Source organism: Paralichthys olivaceus, chromosome 12, assembly GCF_024713975.1.
Source record: "Paralichthys olivaceus isolate ysfri-2021 chromosome 12, ASM2471397v2, whole genome shotgun sequence".
Taxonomy (NCBI): domain Eukaryota; kingdom Metazoa; phylum Chordata; class Actinopteri; order Pleuronectiformes; family Paralichthyidae; genus Paralichthys; species Paralichthys olivaceus.
Genome location: NC_091104.1, coordinates 5,230,758 through 5,250,548, shown reverse-complemented (window position 1 = coordinate 5,250,548; position 19,791 = coordinate 5,230,758). Strand labels below are relative to the sequence as shown.

Below are 19,791 nucleotides of genomic sequence, written 5' to 3'. Positions count from 1 at the left end.
GTCATGTGTTTGAAAACATCTCGCAGGAAATGGCCGAACAGGGCCAGAGAAGAGCGTGGCTGCAATATCAGAGGACAACGAAGAGTCTGAAAGCTAAGTCGAGGGAAGCTAAGACCAACAGGCTGTTCAGAACAGTCTGATTCTGATGGTGGGTCACGTCTTCAAAAGGTTTAAAACCACTGCTGTGTTCATGTTTATTGTTCTACTTGTTGCTGTGATTGAACTGAACATTTAAATAACGTGACACAGTGACGCCCTCCAGAGCAAATAACCTCAAAGACACGGAGGGGCCTCTTTCTTTTTTTCCCCGCGTTTATACTCCTACAGAGATTTGTTAACCGAAACCGAAGAGCTGTAACAGTGAGCAGACTATTTAAACGTGTAATACAGGTTTGGGAAGTGAAACTTTTTCTCCTAATTGGGCCAAAGCTGTCAAACATAGTGAAAAACCAAACCGGGCGATCCTGTAGTTTAACCAGAGGGCGAGAAGAGGAATTCCCTTTAGAGCGGTGAGAAGTGTTATCAGAAAAATAACATGCTCATTAGGTGGAAGAAATGCTAACAGGCAATGATTATGAGCAATACAGGCTGTTTTCATCAGGAAAGGTCTCTACTGTGCTAATACATTCAGCAATAATCCATAGTGAGTTTTGCTTCCAGGCAGGCGATCGCTCTGCAACGCTGCGGTATACGGCATTTGTTTAAAATGGTGGATATCTCATTTTGGATTTAAACTTAATCTGGTGAGGAGTTCTACTCCAAAAAGCACAGACAGAGACTTTCGAGTACAACGTTTCTGAGTGTTTGTCACGCGGCCCCATGGATGTGCGCGGCGTTCGGATGACACACAAAGACGAGGCATATATGGAGCGGGGATACTTTGAAGGTTACTGAGACATTGTGGGCTCACGCTGAAAGAACGGAAGGATGAGGGAGGATAAGGGGGTGGGGGGGGCTGTCACACTACCAGGCTTCAGTGAGGCTTTTCTTCAGCATTAAGCCAATATGTTTGCATATTCATCCAAATAACCAAAGATCCACAACATGTCTTGCGGGTATTTCCCTGATTTAACTCGTCCAGAGACGGGGGACACAAAACAAGGAACAAGATTCACCCATTTGCACAAACACAAACTGAGGAGAGATGTCGGCATGAAGAAATCTCTCCTCTTAAGATGAACCAAGAATAATACGCAATACGTAAAGTAAAAAAAAAAAGGTATTGTTTACTACAAGGTATTCCTTCACTCTCACGATGCCTGATTGGAATGGGCTGTTCGCCTGGCCTGTGGTAATACTGGTTGCTACTGTAAAAGTGACCCGCGGTAATCGCTCTACTAGAATCATTTGTCGTGAATGCGTCTGTTCTTGATCGACAACATCCCTAACGTTGAAGAGCTCCAGTCGCGGTTACGACAGAGCGCTGGGTCTGAGTCCCGTCTGCAAACAACAACCACATCTTCCCTGGACAACAGAGAAACCTGAGGGAATAGTTTAAAGTGCGTATTTCTTTTGTTGAGGAGAAGATTGTTGAGATTATTATGTCTGTACAGTAAAAAGCCTGTGAAGATGCAACCTTGAGCCGTTAGCTTACCGTAGCACAAAGATGAGCTTGGGGGCGGGTTGTGTTCAACCCCTCTAAAAAACACATTAATGAACACTTTCTATCGTATTTATTGAATCTGTGCATAAACCAGGCTGTAAAAGCAGGGGATGGTTTAATGGGGTCAGGGATCTGAATATCTCTTGGCATTGATTTTCTGAGTCATTCTTTCACCACTATCACCAGCCAAGAAATAGTGAGTTATCTAACCTCGCTCAGAACAACTTCTTCTTAGATTTACACTCTGGATTTGTAAGAATAAAATGAGATTCAAACTGTTAAAGTTTGAACTCATGTTATTTTCCCTCAGTGCTAAGCTAGGCTAACTGTCCTCTGGCTCAACCTTCACACTGATTCATTAAAAGTGGTTTTGACCTTGAGCAAATACGCACACGAAAGTGATTAACCATTACTTTGAATTAAAAAAGATGTATCTTAATGGTGCTGTGTTAAGATTTATGGTTGCTGCTGTGTAATTTGTTATATGATGGAGTTTTCCACATCACAGTATCGTTCTAAGAAGAAAAAACACCTTTGACGTCTTTTTAAAAATCTAATTAAGATGAAATTGAATGAATTGAATTATTAGAGGGATGGAGTGACCTTCAAGATCGTCAGTCTGACGACTAACAGAGAAAAGAGCTGAGAGAAAAGTGTTGAGCCTCTCACAAGTAAATGCATATTCTTAGTTTCATTGAAATGTCTGGTTTACACTGCTGCAATTTGTTGAATCAAAAAAAAAAATTGCAACCATGGTAAGAAATGTCGAGTTTAGGAATTACAACGTTAGAAAAGTATACATTTCTGGCGGTAGTTTTCTCTCCATCCACATTCCTCAAATCAATTCCCTCATCTGAGCTGCCATGTTAATGACTGGGACACACAGGTCAATCACGTCGCTGTTATACAGTCCGCTCACCCGCAGCTACTGCACTAAACATACAGTATCTTCCACAAAACAGAAATCTCTGTTTTAATAAAGACAAAAATATAATTTAAGCTAATATACAAAGGTGATGCAAAATGTACATTTATTAAATAAGCAACAATCATGTCTGAGACTGTGCGACAAAACTACATCAAACATGATTTTCAGTACACGATGATGTGCAGAAACCGGTGAACGAAGCCAAATATTTGAATCTACATTTCCTGTACTCATCCTGTATCTTGCTCATATATTTCTGTGGCACATGAAGCCAGCTTCCTGTGATCGCTGTGCTCTGAACTGCATCTTACTCTGGGAGCCGTGATCAGGAGCGAGGCATCTTAGCGAGCTGTTTGTCAACGACAGACGCAGAAGAGAGACTTAGAGGGATTTGAGGGGAATGTACCTTATCCATGTTACCGGCTTTAACAGATCAATGGAAATACAGCTGCTGTAAAACACCAGGCTTCACTTTATGACCAAATTAAGAGCTTGTTTTTAGATTCAAATGTTAACACAAGTGAAACTGTAGAAAATGAAACTCTGTGTCTGGCAGTGAGTCCCTTCATCGTAATGCAGAAGTTAACTGAGCTGTACATTGTGACCACATTATTTGTTTTGGTGATGAGTTAATGAATTCTGCCTTTGTCGGCTAGAACGGGCTACACGCATGCAGATAATTGGTAGACAGAGCTGATTAAGGAGCGTTATATACTTCACGCTCTGATGGTCCTTTGGAGACAGGTTCATTAGCAGTCATGAGGGTTATTGTGTTGTTCCGTCACAAGTACAATCATTTTTTTTTGTGAATTGAAACAAAAAGAAAACGACGAATAAACTGTGAAAACTACAAGGGTTGAGGACACCGGGGCTTGGGCTGGAACATATTCATACTCTGCAGGCCACCATGTTTTCATTCTTTGCAAAATTAGGTTAAATTCGAGATACATTTGGACGAAAACCTGACTAATGATTGGTCAGCCAGAGGTAGTTGTGTGTTTGTGTGTCTATTTTTGGTGCATTCCAAATAAACATCTATGCTGATCATTGTCGGTGCAGATGATGCAACCCCAGTGTTTCAAATTCTGAGGAAGATCTGATCCAGATCTGTGCACAAGCTACCGTTTCATCGTTCTCCAAACGTTGTCCTTCTGGAAACAATTACTGTCTTCCACTCGACACGCTTCAGGTTTTCACCCAGTTTATCACACATGTTTGTTAATGTTGCAAAGTCCCTTAATTATCCCTCATTTCATTGTCAAATTAAATATGAGCTGTTTTATAACCATTTGCAAAAGGTGTTGCCATAAAAAGAGGGCAAATGTTTTTAATGGCAACTTTTATTATAATTTATTTGTAATTCTCATTGCCTTTATCATTTAGTTCCAAAACCTGGAGCAGGATGTAAAAATGATGGAATACAGACTTCTTATTTCTGTTCCAACACATAAACAGGGATTTATTAAAACTTGGTATTTTTTCTAGAGCCACTAGTGAACTATGTAAGATGGAAATAAATCACAATAGACAATAAAGAAAAATTACATTAGTGTGAGTACTGATTTTAGGATTGTGTGATTAAAAAACCAATACAAATGATGAGTCATCATTGTTGTATGGCCTGTTATCTAGTTTGAGAGCCATAACTGAAAAAACCACAACAAATATATAAATATACGAATACACAAAAATGAGCGTGCCCTGTTTGTATGTTTTGTGGATGTCGTTGTTTCATTTATTGTGGTTTCAAAACATTTGCTGCTGTAAATTGTTCTTCTTTCCCTTTGCCTTGGTGAACTCCTCCTCCTTTCCTGTGATGGTTCTTCAAATACTTATTGAGATTGCTGGTGTTGAAATTGACAACACCTCTTGTACATGTCGCTGATCTTTCTTGTGGTACAGTGGTTGAATAGACCCTAGTTAGACACTAGAAAAGAGACAGATGTAATATGTGATAACCTTCTGCAGAAAAGAGGAAGCTGTCTTTTTGTAAACAGGAAGTGAGAGCCGGTTTTAATAGCATCGCACGTGTGTGATGGCGTTGACTGATCGGCTGTGTTTATGTGCATGTGTCTGTTTGTGTGCGAGTCTCTTACTTGGATTCAGGCCTTTCATCATATACATGAGGGAAATACGTGTCAGTCAGTCGAGTTCCCATGTCACAAACTCACAAGCAAGGCAGCTGCTCCGTTCCTCGCTTGATATAGTGTCAGAACACGCCACATGACAAACTCTTTCTTCCTGATAAACCAGAACTGTCGTCTGATACGAGCTATCGGCAGAAAAGATGGCAGGCGCCTGCTTGTTGCCGTTGCAGCGTTTGCGGTATTTGCATCAGTTCCAGGACTCGTGACACAGCGAGTAAACAGTTGCTTGACAAAGACAGACAGCGAGAGAAAATGTTCCCCGAGATGTTTCCGAAGATTTCTGGATCTTAAAACACAAACACCCACGCGGGCTACAAATCAAAGAGCGGCCGACCCGTGCTTCTGCTCTGAATTCACCTTTTTGATCCTGGTGTACTCAGAAGAGAGAAAGAAAATAAGGGGAATGTGTCTTCCCACAGTCCTGAAGAAGGAAAGTGTAGTGATTTTGATGCCCTAGGCAAAAACAGCACTAAAGACCTGTAGGTGTTTGTACGGGCTCACATTTAATATGATTTACCACCTCTCTTACTAAGCCACAGCATCATTACAGCAAAACACTGCAGGAAACCCAGACTCCCCCCTCCCCTTCTCAGTAAGGGAAGAAAATATTATAAACACAGGCTTATGGGAGAGTTTTCAATTTACTGAAACTGTAATGAGAAATATAAGACAAATAAGAGGAAACTCAGAACACAAGTTTGTGACCACAGGCTCAAATGCATCCTGGTGCAGTGTGGCACAATCTGAAAGATCTCAAGCAGGGTGACAGTATTTTTAGCAAGGGTCGTAGAATAATAGTGGGTGAAGTCAGGATGGAGCTTTAATAGTTGCCGTCACCTCTAATCCCCTTTAAAAAGCAGCAGCTGATATTTTAACTTATAACGTATAAATATCACTGAGTTCTTTCTTACAGGACATCGAGACCGGCATCGTACTCAAAAGCTCTTGGCTCGTCTGTCCAAGTTGTTGTCTTTGTGTGAACCTCTTTTTCATCCTGAAATGTTTGCATTCTTCTTGCTTTTTTCCAGTTTTGCGTCCGTCGCATGTTTGAAACTTCATCTACACGCCCACTGGCCAGCTGTGAGCTTTACAGACATCTCCGTGCTGTTTTCTCACATGGACTCACTCAAACATCTTTTTCAGATATTTTACTCAGAGGCTTGTAGGAAAAGTTTCGTTCTCACGGTCAGCCCCTCTGGAAAGTTTCAGGACAATGTTCGGAACCTGAAAGCATAACGCATTCAACGTAAAGTATTTTGGCAACAACCCTTTATTACTGGTAGTGGGTGTATTGTTAAGTGGAGAGATTAAAAACATGTCCGAACATATTTAACATGAGCCACATGGAATAGTTTGGGCAAATACTGTGAGAAAATGTAGCGACAATATTTACACAACAGGAAATGCTTTAACTTAAAGACAGAGACTGGTGAGATATAAATGTGTTGTTGTCAAGAACATGGTGGTCCATCTCCTAAAGCTCCCAGTCTCTCTACGGCATTAAAATGTAAAGCTTTCAAAACACGACCTGAATAAACTCTGTGCTTTTGTTCGTGACAATTTTCAGCTGAGAAACAAAGGAATACTATAAAATATCACCAGACCTATCCATCGGGATGCATTCTGAGAACACTTGCTACTGATAAATTATATTTTCAATTTATATATATATTGTATTGAGATAAATCAAATGAGGGATACATTTCTAAACGCAGGTACCCACGTTCTGTGACCTGAATTTAATTAGTGTGTTGCTGAAACATTGCAGATGTAATTCACCTAAACATCCCTGCTGCTGTTTGATGGCTGCAGATATTTAATCCACAGAGAGGGAGGGACCTTATACATTCTATAAACTGTTGGGAACGACTTTATAGGTGAAAACCACTCATTACTTTAACCCAGTGCAGACTCTGCTTCAACAGCGACAAATAAAGTGTTTTGATGTTATTTAAATACTCCAAGACAACAGGAAGTCAACCTGGGTGTGTGTACATAAACCAGCCAGGTCGATACTGCTCCAACCTTCTTCTCTATTGCAGCCCGGTGCACTGCAGGTACATGCAAAACAGATGCCAGGAGCCCCAGGAGGGACAAACCGTGGAATTTACAGGAGAGGTGAGGCCAATAGTCTGAAGTGAAGAGGGCAAGAGATTAAAAGGTGCCCCTGCTGTGTTTGTAGGGGAATCTACGAAGGCTGGGACGGCACCACGGAGGAGGCTGGGCCTTTTGTTGGCTAATTGTGCCCACAGGCTCTCTTGGCACCCGTCATCTCTGGCGCTGTGGTCGTTGAGAGATCCCAGGCAGAAAGGGAATTCCTCCCAATGCTCTGCTCTGGACGAGCTCTTTGCACATGTACACTTTTTAAACAGCAGGCCCACACTTGACTATGTTTTTTTATTTTACGTGGACGATGTTTAAATGTGACCTGCACCCTGATCTGTGTTTTCTGGAATTGACAAGTTGAGCTGAATCTGAATGAACTCTGTTGCTGCACGACAAAAAAGCACGACACTAGTAAAGTGGGACTGAATTAGTACATAAATAGATAAATCAATCGACAGAATAATTCATTATTTTTCTTAAAATCATAGCAAAATCAATATGCCTATAATTCTTATGAAATTGGGTCAACTTGAACATCAAAACACAAGATGTGAGAAGTTTACAACGGGCTCTGGGAGCTCATTAATCAGTTAAGATCTGTCAATCATTAAGTATCATCTAATCACTCTCAGATAAACTCCTCAGGCGGTAAAACAAATTGTTGCTGTCAGGTATTAAAGGAGACAGATGAAGTTTTTTTTTATGTAAAAGTTCTGCAAAAAAGCCAGAAGTCTGTGTGCAATCTCCTCCCACTCAAACAAAACGCTGAAGCGCACTAGTGACAGGTTTAGCCAAAGTGAGCTAAAGCAAGAGTAGAGGCCGACATTTCCTACACGCGCTGGAAGTGGATGACGAATCACATCAGAGCAGAGGGGTCTTTATCGGGAGGGGGGGGGTGCTTAAAGAGACAGGAGCTAAAACCAAGTGTTTCAGACGGTGACAGTGAAGTTAGAGCAGAGACAACTTTTAAAATAATAACCTGAACATGAGGAGAATATGTCTCCTTTGAACCTCAACAATAACTCTACACGTGACAGAGATCCTGCAGCTGTTGCTCCTCCTGACATCTCGCTCACCATGATCTCTATCTCTCAGGGCGCTCCTGCAAACCCGAACTGCGAGCGCCTGTGCCTGGGATCTTTTTCTGCTCCATCAGCAGCTGACCTGGGAACTTCAGAGTCTGGTGGAGGGCAGGCTGCTCTGTTATAATAAAATACAAAATATAAGGTGGGGATCCATCCTGACAGTTTTTGTGCCACTCTGGGCCCACTGAGCCGAAAACAACCACACCAGTGAGTGGTTTCAACCACGACTGGTAGAAACAAGTTTCATCAAAGCTGTCAACGAAAGCCTCCTACTGGTTAAAAGCTTCTGGATGTTTATTTTTGAATCCTTAACAACAGCCACAGATTGAGACGTAAATTTAAATTTCAAAACCAGCGGTCAATAAAATCTCTTGTAGTGTCACATTTGTTTACTGGAGATTATGAGACTGGATTTGAATCAATATTCAAACAGGAGAAATCAATATTGTACATACAATCAGTACTCTCAGGACACAGCAGAACACAAAGAGGCTCATATTGTCTGTATGATCATCTTAGTGGATGATGGATTAATTGATTTTCTGAGGTAGATTCTTCTTCCATTTATCCAACATGCTTGTACTGTACTGTCCTTCAGCCGGGGGTAAACACTGTGTTATTTGATGGAGGCTTTTATTCGAAGAGCCTGCAAATACAATGACTCGCATTTGCAGTAAAAGAAAATCTACTTTTGTTCCTCCCTGTGTTTCCTTGAAAAAAGATTGGCAGAATTCCTCATTCAAACTCAAGGGTACAATGAACAACACGTTTGCAGAAACGTTGTGACAAGCGACGACAAAAAGGGATATTTAAAACCGAAAACGTCAACATATCGGATTTAAATTGGTATATTTCCTTCTTCCTGATTCACTCTGCTAACGCACTCATCACGTTTCAATAATCCAGTAATTCGTGACACGTTGTCATTTTAGCACTGATGTAGAAAATCTTTTCTCGGGGGCAACTGCCCCGTATTTAAAAATTAGCACATGAGATACCAGTTGAAATTATTTTTCTAAATTCTACAGAAAAAAAATCCCGCACAGTTTGATCTAGATGATGACAGCTGTCCTAAGGCTCGTGTCTGATGCTGATGATGTCACGGCAGAGCCTTGACCACAGAGCTGGGTGGACGATTCTGTCCAATTTTTTTTTTCAAACATGGTTTCTGTCATTTTAGTTAGTTCTTTTCACACTGAGCTCATTTTTCTTTCGGTAAGTGAATCATTAATTTTCATTTACGATAAAAAATGATATGATACACATCTACATGTGTCTGTGAATGTGTCACAGATTACAACAGGAAATTCAATTTGCTTGAGGCTGAGGTGCAGCAAAGACAGCGCGTTAAAGGAGAGAGCTGCAGGCAGCGAAGACCAAACTATTTGGTGAGACTGAAAACTGATACGCATTATTTTCAGGAACTAAAACTCTACAGGAATATTTCATACTGTGATTGACAGCTGGATGGGTAACAGGCCTCAGCCAAAGAACAAAACACTATTCTCTTGTGTGCCCTCGATGTAATTCTTTTTTCTTTTCTAATCAAAAATCTACGTGTGTGCAAAAAGAAGAAAATCAGTCCTGCAACACGTCTGTGTTTCCAGCCTGTTTTCTTTCTCTCGCCATGAATTTAAGTGTCTTTCGGCGTCAGGTCTGTGGACTGGACTGCTCTGCAGTAATCCTCTGCTCCTTTCACCTGAGAGGGATTGATAGTTATAGTGAGCTGGCTACTGCCGGTTCACAGATAAATCCAGGCCCGTCTGCGGCGTGGCGAGACGAGGCATCGTGACGGAGGTTAGCGTAGGAACGTGCACCAATTTAAACCCCCACCTCCTCTGTTTTTCCTTTTCCGTCCTCTCAAATTCAACATTTTTCACATCTTTCGCTTGTGTTTCTTTTCGTCTCACATTTTCCGTGCTCTCATTCAAACACAGGAAGATGCTTTTGCTCAGGTGCTGCAGCGGGAACCTTCACAGTGTGTGTGTGTGTGTTCATGTGGAGTGAGTGTGCAAGTGACTGAGGATGTTGTTCCACTACACTTACACATACACACACACAAGCCGACCGCTGGCTGCAGAAATTGGCTGTCTTGTTTTTCATAGAAGGGGGGGGGGGGGGAGAAAAAAAAAATTGTCGGTGCTGGGGGATTCCTGCTAATTGCTTGCACATTCCCGTCTTCCTCTGGCTCGATTAAAGCCAGGCCACCATCTCGTTTTTTTTTTTTTTTGTCTGCTGTTCTCTCCACACAGCCCTCTACTGTATGCCGCTCCAGCCTGCCTGCTACCCGACAGCACATCTCGCTGCTTTTCATTTGTGGTGTTCCCCCTCTGAAACTACAAAGACACAGTTTTGACTGAATCGATGTGAGGCGGCGGAGGAGAAGACGGCGGCACAAAGTCGACTCTAATGTAAATGTGACATGCTGTCAGTCTCCACCATCTGTGAGGTCCTCATTTACACTGTGCATATTCCTACCTGCTGCACTTGGGAATACATTACTTCCAACAGTAGCAGACAGAGGACGGGACATTTTAAAAGAGGTAAATATAAAATTAAAAAGAGTATTTGTACCTTTTCAGTATGCAGGGCCCTGGTGAGAATCAAACCACTAACCTCAGCAGTGTGGGTGCTGTTCAGGAGCTGTCTCTTTGCTTGGCTTAGTTGTATCCCACTCCGCCACTGACAGAATTTAAATTAGGAACCATGGCTTCCTACTGTTCTCCAGATTACAGTTCTACTTTACATCGCACTACTACGTTCTTGTTTAATCCTCCACCTGACACTGGGGGCAGAGTGGTTTGTGTCGTCTTTTGTCTATTCAAGGTTGTGAGCCTTCCTCTTTCACTGGAGGTGAGATCCTTTCGCCCTTGTACGTCACTCAGTGTGGAATTTGCTGCTGTGTTCACACAACATTTATTCTGCAACGCAAAGTTACTCACACAGACCTAAACTACAGATGTTGTATCAACTACACGTGCTGGGATACAGATTCAATTCAGACACTGCAGCATACAGAGGATGTAAATTGCACTGGTACGACATGCGGCAAGGACAAAGAGGACATCAGACTCAGTGTGAATGAAAGGAGCAAAACAGCGCTCATGGATAAAAACCATACATGTCGGTGTGTCTGTGTGTGTTTGTGTGTTTGTGTGTGTCTTTGCAAAGTCAGCATTCAACAACTGTATGAAAAGAGCAGGCTGGCATGAAAAACCACAGTCTGAGCGGGAAGGAGAAAATGTCTGCAGGCCTCGTCTTACATGAGGCTACTTGTTTCTGCAGCTCAGAATGTATCTTGTCTGAATTGGGTGGTTCATACATGACAGGACATGTGTGTCTCTGCATGCTCGTGTGTGTGTGTGCATGTGTGCATGTGCATGTGTGTGTGTGTGTGTGTGTGTGTGTGTGTGTATTGCCACACTCTACTTAGCACATTGATATTTCTTCTCAGACACGTGGAGACAGCTTTACAATCAAGATTTGAGAATTCATCGACATCCTCTGACATCTTGGAATAATTACTTTTCGTGTGTGTGTGTGTGTTTGTGTATGTGTGGTGGGTATATATTGAGGAGGCGAGCAGCCGTGTGTCATGTCTGCCACTCTGTTGTGTTCTGTTTGTTGGTTTTAAATTAAATTCACTGCAAAGGAGAGAGAGTGAACTGCACAGTACACATCTCTGTGCAGAGCGAAATCAAAAAGGAAGTGAAACAAGCACCTAGGTGTGTAGGATGGGTGCGCATGTGTTGGTAAACTGCAGCCTGATTACACAACAGCGAGCAGCAAGTGGCATTTCATAACCAAAGTAGGGCGGGGAACCAGCAACATTGAGTGTGTTACTTTCTAAACATGCATTTGTGCAAGTAAAAGTAGCTGCATTAACTCCATCTGCATGCGTTTGTGCGTATGCACTGAGGAAGTGATTATGTGCCTTGGAGACATGATCCTCGACTTTAAATTAAAAGAGACAATGGCAGCCGACAATGTGCTTTATTACTGAGTGAAAGCATCTATTGTATTTTAAAATAAGATTAGGACACACACCCTGCACCAACATCAATTTCTCATTGTCCCCCTTCGTCCGCTGAAAGGGTTAGGGTTAGATTCAAACACATCTGCTCCTGAAAACAATGGAAACTAAAATAAATAATGTAGAGAAACCAGTGTTTTCCATCCTATTTTGTGAATAAAACTGAACTTCAATAGTTCTCAATGGCTGTGAGACTTTCTGTCTTTATAATCAGAGTTTATTGTCACTACATTTGTGATGACTGGTTGTTTTTCCAGGAGGCAGCACACTGGCATTTAAACCCCAAAACCCCATTTTATCTGACCACTGAAGAAGCGGGGGGGAAAAGAAGTTTGCAATAACCATAGATGCTTTTTATACATCCACATCTGGAGGGTATGAGGCACTGACGACATGTGGAATGAAAGAGGTTTGTGAGAGTCACATGTTAAATACCATGTTGGAACTTCACGGCTATTTTTGTGCATGGTTCTGGTAAATATTGTTTAATTGGCTTGTAAAATTGACATTAGGCTGGAATTCAGAAAAGAGAGAAGAGATTCATACTCTTCAGATTGAATGTTCTGCTGACTGTGAAGACCAGAATACCATGATGAGCACTATAGAGTAGGCATTGTGCTAAGTATAATACAACTGTACTACAATACATTACTTGTACAAATTAATAATAATACAAGTTTATATCTCCAGGCTTTTACCTGAAGACCTCAACGGCATTGGTTCTACATTTTAAAATATATCAGTCAAATAAGTAATGTTTAAACTTTACTGGTGATTGTGTTCTTGGTCTTAACCTTTAAAAGTACTTTTACTTTACTTTTATTTTTGACACATGTTTAGACATTGTACACTAAAATTAATTATTTTAAAACCTTGTCTCAAAACCTCTTTGAGAAAGCGTTTGGGGAAGTTTGATTTGCATTTATCTACAATGTTTTTATTGCTTTTCCTTTTGTTTAAGTCATGTTCTTTATCTCACAAGTGGCCACTGTCTGGAATGTATTATTTAAAAACAGACTCTGACCATTGTTCATAATCAATCAATCCATCACATTTAGCTGGACTGCTTTTGGTCTGACCTAAGTGTTAAAAGCTAGGGTGGCACGATAAATCGTTTTAGGATCAGGATCTTGATTTATGCCACTTTGTGATTTCATTTTTATGTGACAAAAGGTTCTGCCAAGTTTCCATTAGCAGGGAGACCCAGTGCATCTAATCAAGCACTCCCAACTGCTCCCCAAACTGAATTAACAAAAGATGAGTGTGTGTTACTTCAGATCACAAACCGTGCACAGACAGAGGGGAGCACGGACATCGATTTAAATAAATCTAATGTTTGCCAGAGACAAGAGGAGCGAAATACATCGAACGAAATAGCTACTTAGGAACCAGAAAATTGTGGCAGAATTGAGGAAACCCAGTGATGAGGAAGAACAAATACATTTATCAAACAACTGCTCTGATAAAAATACACTGTTTTAAAAAGCTCCTTTATACGCTCACACAATCCTAATCAAAATGTCTGCGTATCAAGGTGTGTGGTGTGAAGCACATTTCAAACAGGCGTCATGCTTATCGTGGCATGGATATGGTTTTCTGTTAACCGTAGAAAGAAATGTGTTACAGGCACAAACAACAACATTACAGCTTATTTCAATGTTTGGAAGCATAAGGACAGACTGTGGCTCCAGAGGTAGACTGGGTCGTCCACTAACCCGAGAAGTAAAGGGTTCGATCCCAGGCTTTTCCAGTATGCGTGGCGGGGTGTCCTTGGGAAAAATTGAATCTTAAATTGCCTCTCTGACTGGTGTGTTGGCAGTGTTTGATAGAAGTATTTTGTATTCATGTTCTGTGAAATAAACCAAACTAAATGTTAGTTTTCATAAAGCTAGAGCTCCAAAGGTTTCTTGTATTCTGACTTTTAAAACATAGATGTGGTTTTCCACCTCAGTCATTTTCTACTTCAGGTGAGAAGATAATTCTCAAAATAATCCACATCGTACTACTGCTGTTAAAATCCCTTTAGCTTTACTTGTGCTTCTATTTGTAGCAACAGTTGTTGTTGTTTTGTTAATTGCACCTCATTGATGTCAGAGTGATAAAATCCTTTATCACTACCATACTAAGTGATTAAAACCACAGCGCAAAACAAACCCTGGTCACAGAAGAGGTTGTTGTTTAGAAAATCTTGATACAGTAAACAACAGCAGCGATGTCAGGTAGCATCTGACCGTGAACTGACTTATTATTTTCACTAATTTCTCCACATTTGTGCCAAATTTAACAAGTCATCTTGAAAAAACATGAAAAGAAAGACAACCCAAAGTGCTGTGTTGCTGCTGCTCCACATCTTAAACAAAAATACACAACCTGTCCGTGTGTTCACATATCAAATATTGAGATAAAAAGAGTCTGTGTATGTAAATGTGCACGTGGGAGAGGGACATGCAAACAAAGATGGAGATATAAAGACAAATGTGTGTGTGTGTGTGTGTGTGTGTGTGTGTGTGTGTGTGTGTGTGTGTGTGTGGTGATTGTAATGAATGGTGGTCATCATCCTGTGTTCCTTGAACTGTGCATGATGAGTGTCTGTCTTGACACATCTACATAATTGTTTTGTGTGAGAACCAACAAATTATGTAGATAGAATGAGTTGTGTATGTAATTATGTGCAGTGTGTACGGACAATATCTGTGACAGTTGGTGTGAGTGTGCGTTTCTGTGAGCACAAATAGGTGTGTGACTTTTCAGAAGAAAGCCCCTATGTGTGAATATACTTGGGCAAGTGTGGCGGTCTTGTCGTGTCTTGCATAGATGTGTTTCTGTGAAATCTCAGTGTGTGTGTGTGTGTGTGTGTGTGTGTGTTACTGTATAATAATTTGTATATGTGTGTGTGTCGATGTGTGTTTCTCCCCTGCCCAGATGGCTGTGCTCAGAGGCTGGAGCTTCTGAGATCTGTTGCCAGTGGTGAATACTGATCAGAGATCACTGTCACATCTACAGCACACACTCACTCACACACACACACACACAGCGCCACACGTCATCCATCTTTCACACACACCTCCACTTCCACATGGTCGAACTACTAATTCACACAGCCACTATGTGTCCGCCATGCTGATCTTTTCTGGCTCCGCGGGTCACGGCTGCGACACGGATTATGAGGCTGTCTGTCACACCTGAAGTTTGACACCCTGCTCGCACGACGCTGGAGATCTCAGCTTAATGTCACAATGACCTTAGTTATCAGAACAGTTTAAAAGAAGACATTCTACTGACAAAATTATTTATTTATTGAGAAAATTCTCTGATAAAGAAATAATTGTTAATTGCAGGTGTGAAAAATTCATTTTAACTGTCTTAATATGGTAAAAATGCATAAAACTTGATGTTAGATCAATTATTAATCACATCAGATAAAAACATAAAAATAGCCAAAATAAATGTGTAAAACAATTAAACAAGAAATTGAAGTAACGGAAATTTAAATTTCACCTGCGAAATATAAACTGATCACAGAAATGTATAGAGGTAACTGTGATTAAACTATGATTCGAGTAAAAGTTAATGAACTATGAAGCAAATTATTACCTTTCCCCATTTTTGAAATGTTGAAATGTTCTATAAGTAGGTTTGTTGTCAGTGACAAGAGAAAACACATTCAGAGAGTTAAATCGATCAACACCTCAGTATGAAATATTAAAAAACTAACTGGGGTATTATCACGTTGAGTAATTATATGAGGAAGCTCTGTTGTAATTTACAAGTCCATAAAATGAATCCCAGATCACCTGACCTCCTCCCACAGCGTCGGCTGCTCCTTCACCTGTCGACAGCTTGCCACTGATAATGACACAATCTGGAGGATTACTCACAATATGCTGCAATAAGGTCTCGCTCATGCTCAGAGATGTAAACACCAGTGAAAGACAGTTTGTGTGGCCTGTATGTGTAGCTCAACAGAGGAGCAGAAAATCCAGAGTAAAGACAATTTGGCAAGTGGGGACATTTTATCCTCTGGTAAAGTAACTGTTGAGTCACTGGTTGTTAGTGAGTTGTGACCATTTTTCTATATTTTAAATGTACTGTTGAGAATATCCAGATTCAAACCAGCCTAAAATCTATTGGCTCCATCTCAACACAATATTCCATTAAAAATAACCGTTTGTGTTTTGGGACCTTGTGAGACACAAATGAGCCCAGGACACGTAATGGAGTAAAAAACAAAGATGGACTCCACTCTCCAGAAATGAGGCCAAAATATCTCACGTACAAACGCTGCCATCTTGTGCCAGAGACATCATTTGGAGTCTGTGCAGTAGAGATCGGGGATGGAGCTGTGGTATTGAGGTCCAACTGATACGCTATCAATCGTGACACTTCATCTAATTAATTAAATCCAAACTTGAACGTGCACTTGGACAAACATCATGTGCTTTGACTTTTTGGTCCATGTCCCATCTGCTAACATGGAGGAGGCAGGGTTTATGACCTATACAACAGCAAGCCACCAGAGGGCGCTCAATACGCTTTGGCTTCCCTGTTGAGGATCTTTCATGTCGTCCATCTTCATGCAGGACACACTGACAGATTCCCTTAGAGGCTTCATTTTGTGGGTGGTCGATATGTGTTCACCTATAATGTTAATTCTATCTTTCAAACTTTGTACATATAGTCATGCTGCTAACTAAGGTTGAATTGTTTTTCACACATGAAAGAGTCACATGATATAACTGGACCCATTTGTGCAGCCACTTACGAGGCAATCCCTCTAAGTGGCTTGTGAACGTAACGCAGATTCATCTTATTGGGGTAGACCGACTGTAAATGTCATAAAATGTCACTTGAAAAAGTAGATTGTGGACAACTTGAAGATGGATGACGATATATAATCTTCAGATCACCAACCCCTGCTGGTGGGGATCAATATCTCAATCATAGTCCTGCGGGTAGACGATGTTTTTTGTTATCTTGGTCTACAGGGCATTAAAACCTTCACATGTGCATTTAAATCCAAGGTTAAATTACAAGACACAAAAATCCATAGAATCAAAGGGATTAAAATGATTAGATATGAATGAGTCAACGGAATTAAACATTCCTTCTATCACCACCGATCCAAACCTCAACCATTCCTCAGTAGAAATCCTTTTGGATACCTTTCTGTTCACTGAACACAATTGTTCTGCTGCAAATATCAAACCTGCCCTCTCCGCCTCTGATCAGCTCCTAAGCAAATGAATGCAAATTAGTCTTCAGAGGACGAGCCACAGCAGTGTCCATTACGCCCCGACACACACTCGGAAATGTAGTTAGTGTGCACAGTGTATGACGCTAGTGCACAAACGCACACACACTCTCACATCTCTCACCAGAGCACGACTGAACTCTGACAAACATACGCACAAATACACACACAGATATCCGTGCACATTATCCCGTACACACACAGGGATTTACTCTCAAACAAAACGCACTCATGCACGTACACAGTTTCAGATATTATTAATAAGCACTTGCATTATTCCATATAATTTCCTCATCACACACACACACATGCATGCACACACACAAGACGCAACATCCCGCTCTGCCTTTCCAGACGAAATGAAAGTGAGGCAGCCGCATCACACCTCCGAATCGGCTGTGGGCTCTCAAGACTTTCAGTGAGGGTAGAACTCGCTGCTCCCCTGTGGCCGTCACCAACACTAATCTGTCCATCTTTCTCCGTTTCATACACACAAACACACAAACACACAAACACAGAAGCTGAATGTGGTTTTTTTCTTCAATTTCTCATGAACAGAAACGCACTCACACATACACATGACTGTACACACACACACACACACGCACACATAGATGTACACATTCACACACAGTGTTTCTTGTGCTTGTGTCGATCCCGCTCTGTCTAGCAGGCGCACATGCACGAGCCCCGCCAGTGCAACACATGAGAAAGTGCATTATGAGCCCAGGCGTTCTCTGCATTCCTGCTGTCCCTGCTCGACAGGTATACAGGCTTTCTTCCGAAAGGTTTCCAATGCAATCTTTTCTCAAGGTTCAGTTTATGAACTGAAGAATTACGACGCAGGAACCTCTTGTGTCGCATACGAGACATAAACAAGAAGGAGGAGGAGAGAGAGAGAGAGAGAAAAAAAAAAAGAAAAACAGCAAGAGTGCTCACTCAAAAATGCAAAAAAGAAAAAACACGTCTATTTCTGTTAGCAAAACAGCTCTTCTACAACCACACCTCCCTTGAAAAAGGAAATAAAAACAGGATTTCTGTCACAAACAGCCACATTCCTAAGTATGCAGAAAGAGCAAACAGAAAAAAAACATCTAATATGTACACTAGAACACATGCGCACCCAAACATCTGCCGTTCCTCAGAGTGGAAGTGGAGGTGGGCTGCACATGTTTTGCACAGGGGGTTCTCAGGTTTCACTAGGTAGGGAACCCCAAGGTTCTCCCAGTGAATGCTTTGTCGTGCACAGCTGAGGAGCAGCTCCGAGAGCTTTGGTTCACTTACCCGAAGGAACGAAATGAAGAACTTTGTTGGTCTCCATGGCTGAGTAAGTGTTGGCAAATGCACACTTCCTCTCTCCAACCGCTTCCCCCCCAAGTCAACCCATCATGGTTGTGTTATCCTGTGCTGATGAGTGTGAGATCACCTCTGCTCTCTTGCTCTGCTCTGTTTCTGACTGCCTCTCAGACACATGCAGTGACTCAGCCCCACTCTGCCTGCCTACTCGCTGTCTCGCCGCTGGGTCCTAGTGCCTTTGCTCCTCTCCATCCATTCCTTTACTCCAGCTCACCAGTCAGCAGCCTATGGCAGGCCAGCATGCAGCAGGGCAAACCTAACGTCAGGACACACCCCCTCCATCAGTCTTCTCTGAGCACATCCCAGCCACCCGTGCAACATGTCATCTTGTCGTCAGCCACACTGACCCAGCTGCTCACCATTACGCTTTCTCAAAGCTCTGAGGTACCCATGACTGAACGTGAGCTAATCTCAGTCAGGAGTGTCTGTACTGAATCACTCATCGTGCTTGTGGACACAGACAAACCATGAATGACATGGTATGAATGCGGCAGCGTCACATGTCGTAGTCGTGCATTCATGTCACAATGCATGCATTCATGCTCAGCTTTCTCAGAAGTATTGCTTTGTCTATTTCTACAAAATATTGTAGATCAGATAAGATTCATTGAAACCCTTTAAGGCCCAAACCCAACCCATGGCTGACAGATGACTACATTTTCTAGCTCAGTTCATAAATCTTGACATCACTCTGCGTTTTCCTGCCAACTCCCGAGTAAAATGTCCAGGAAATTCACAGCGAGCAAATAGGCACGTTGAAGATGTTTCTTACATCTAAAATGACAATAAGATTTGAGAGCCTTCTGTGATAAGGGCCAATGCAGAGGTGTTGATGAGCTGTAAACAAAAACACTTTCCACAGCAGAATTTAAACATGTCCTGCCTCCTGCTGCTCTCCCCAGATGCCACCTCTTGCCTGACTGTTCGAGAAGTTTTCCTGTTGTTGTGAGTGTGTCTGACCCGAACAATCTCCTGCTGCGTTCCTCATATGTGAAAGCCCAAGTCTGAAAAGGTTCATGTCAGAAAACAGACAAACGATAAACAAACTGCAGTCTTGGCTCTGATCTTGGTCTAGTTCCAACTACTCAAATGGGACGATTCATTGTTTTTGTCAGTTTTACATAATTTTGAACTGTAGACCTTATGATCTATCACTTGTCAGAGGACGAGAGGTTGGAACATTTACCATGTGGCTTGAATGCCGGCCTTTGTTGCATGCAAGAGGCGATCCACTGTGACATCTGAAAAGTAAAGCTCAGTCACAAATGGTGCTAATTTTAAC

General features: G+C 41.7%; 1 protein-coding gene across 9 annotated transcripts in view; it reads right to left on the bottom strand.

Annotated features, from left to right (window-relative positions):
• The window catches only part of slc4a11 (solute carrier family 4 member 11), an 81,286-nt gene that overhangs the window by 46,901 nt on the left and 14,594 nt on the right, over nt 1–19,791 (bottom strand). For 2 of the 9 annotated variants that reach the window (XM_069536116.1, XM_069536118.1), the window contains exon 1: nt 18,438–18,607. The exons of 2 other annotated variants lie outside the window; for them this stretch is intronic. Coding sequence is in view for 2 of the 7 variants with exons in the window: in XM_069536113.1 (XP_069392214.1) it covers nt 18,438–18,474 (37 nt within the window). In the remaining 5 variants the exon portion in view is untranslated. Of the gene's footprint in view, nt 1–10,443; nt 10,596–18,437; nt 18,664–19,791 lie in introns of those variants that run through there. 5 more of the 9 variants (XM_069536115.1, XM_069536117.1, XM_069536113.1 and 2 more) reach the window with 4 other exon arrangements.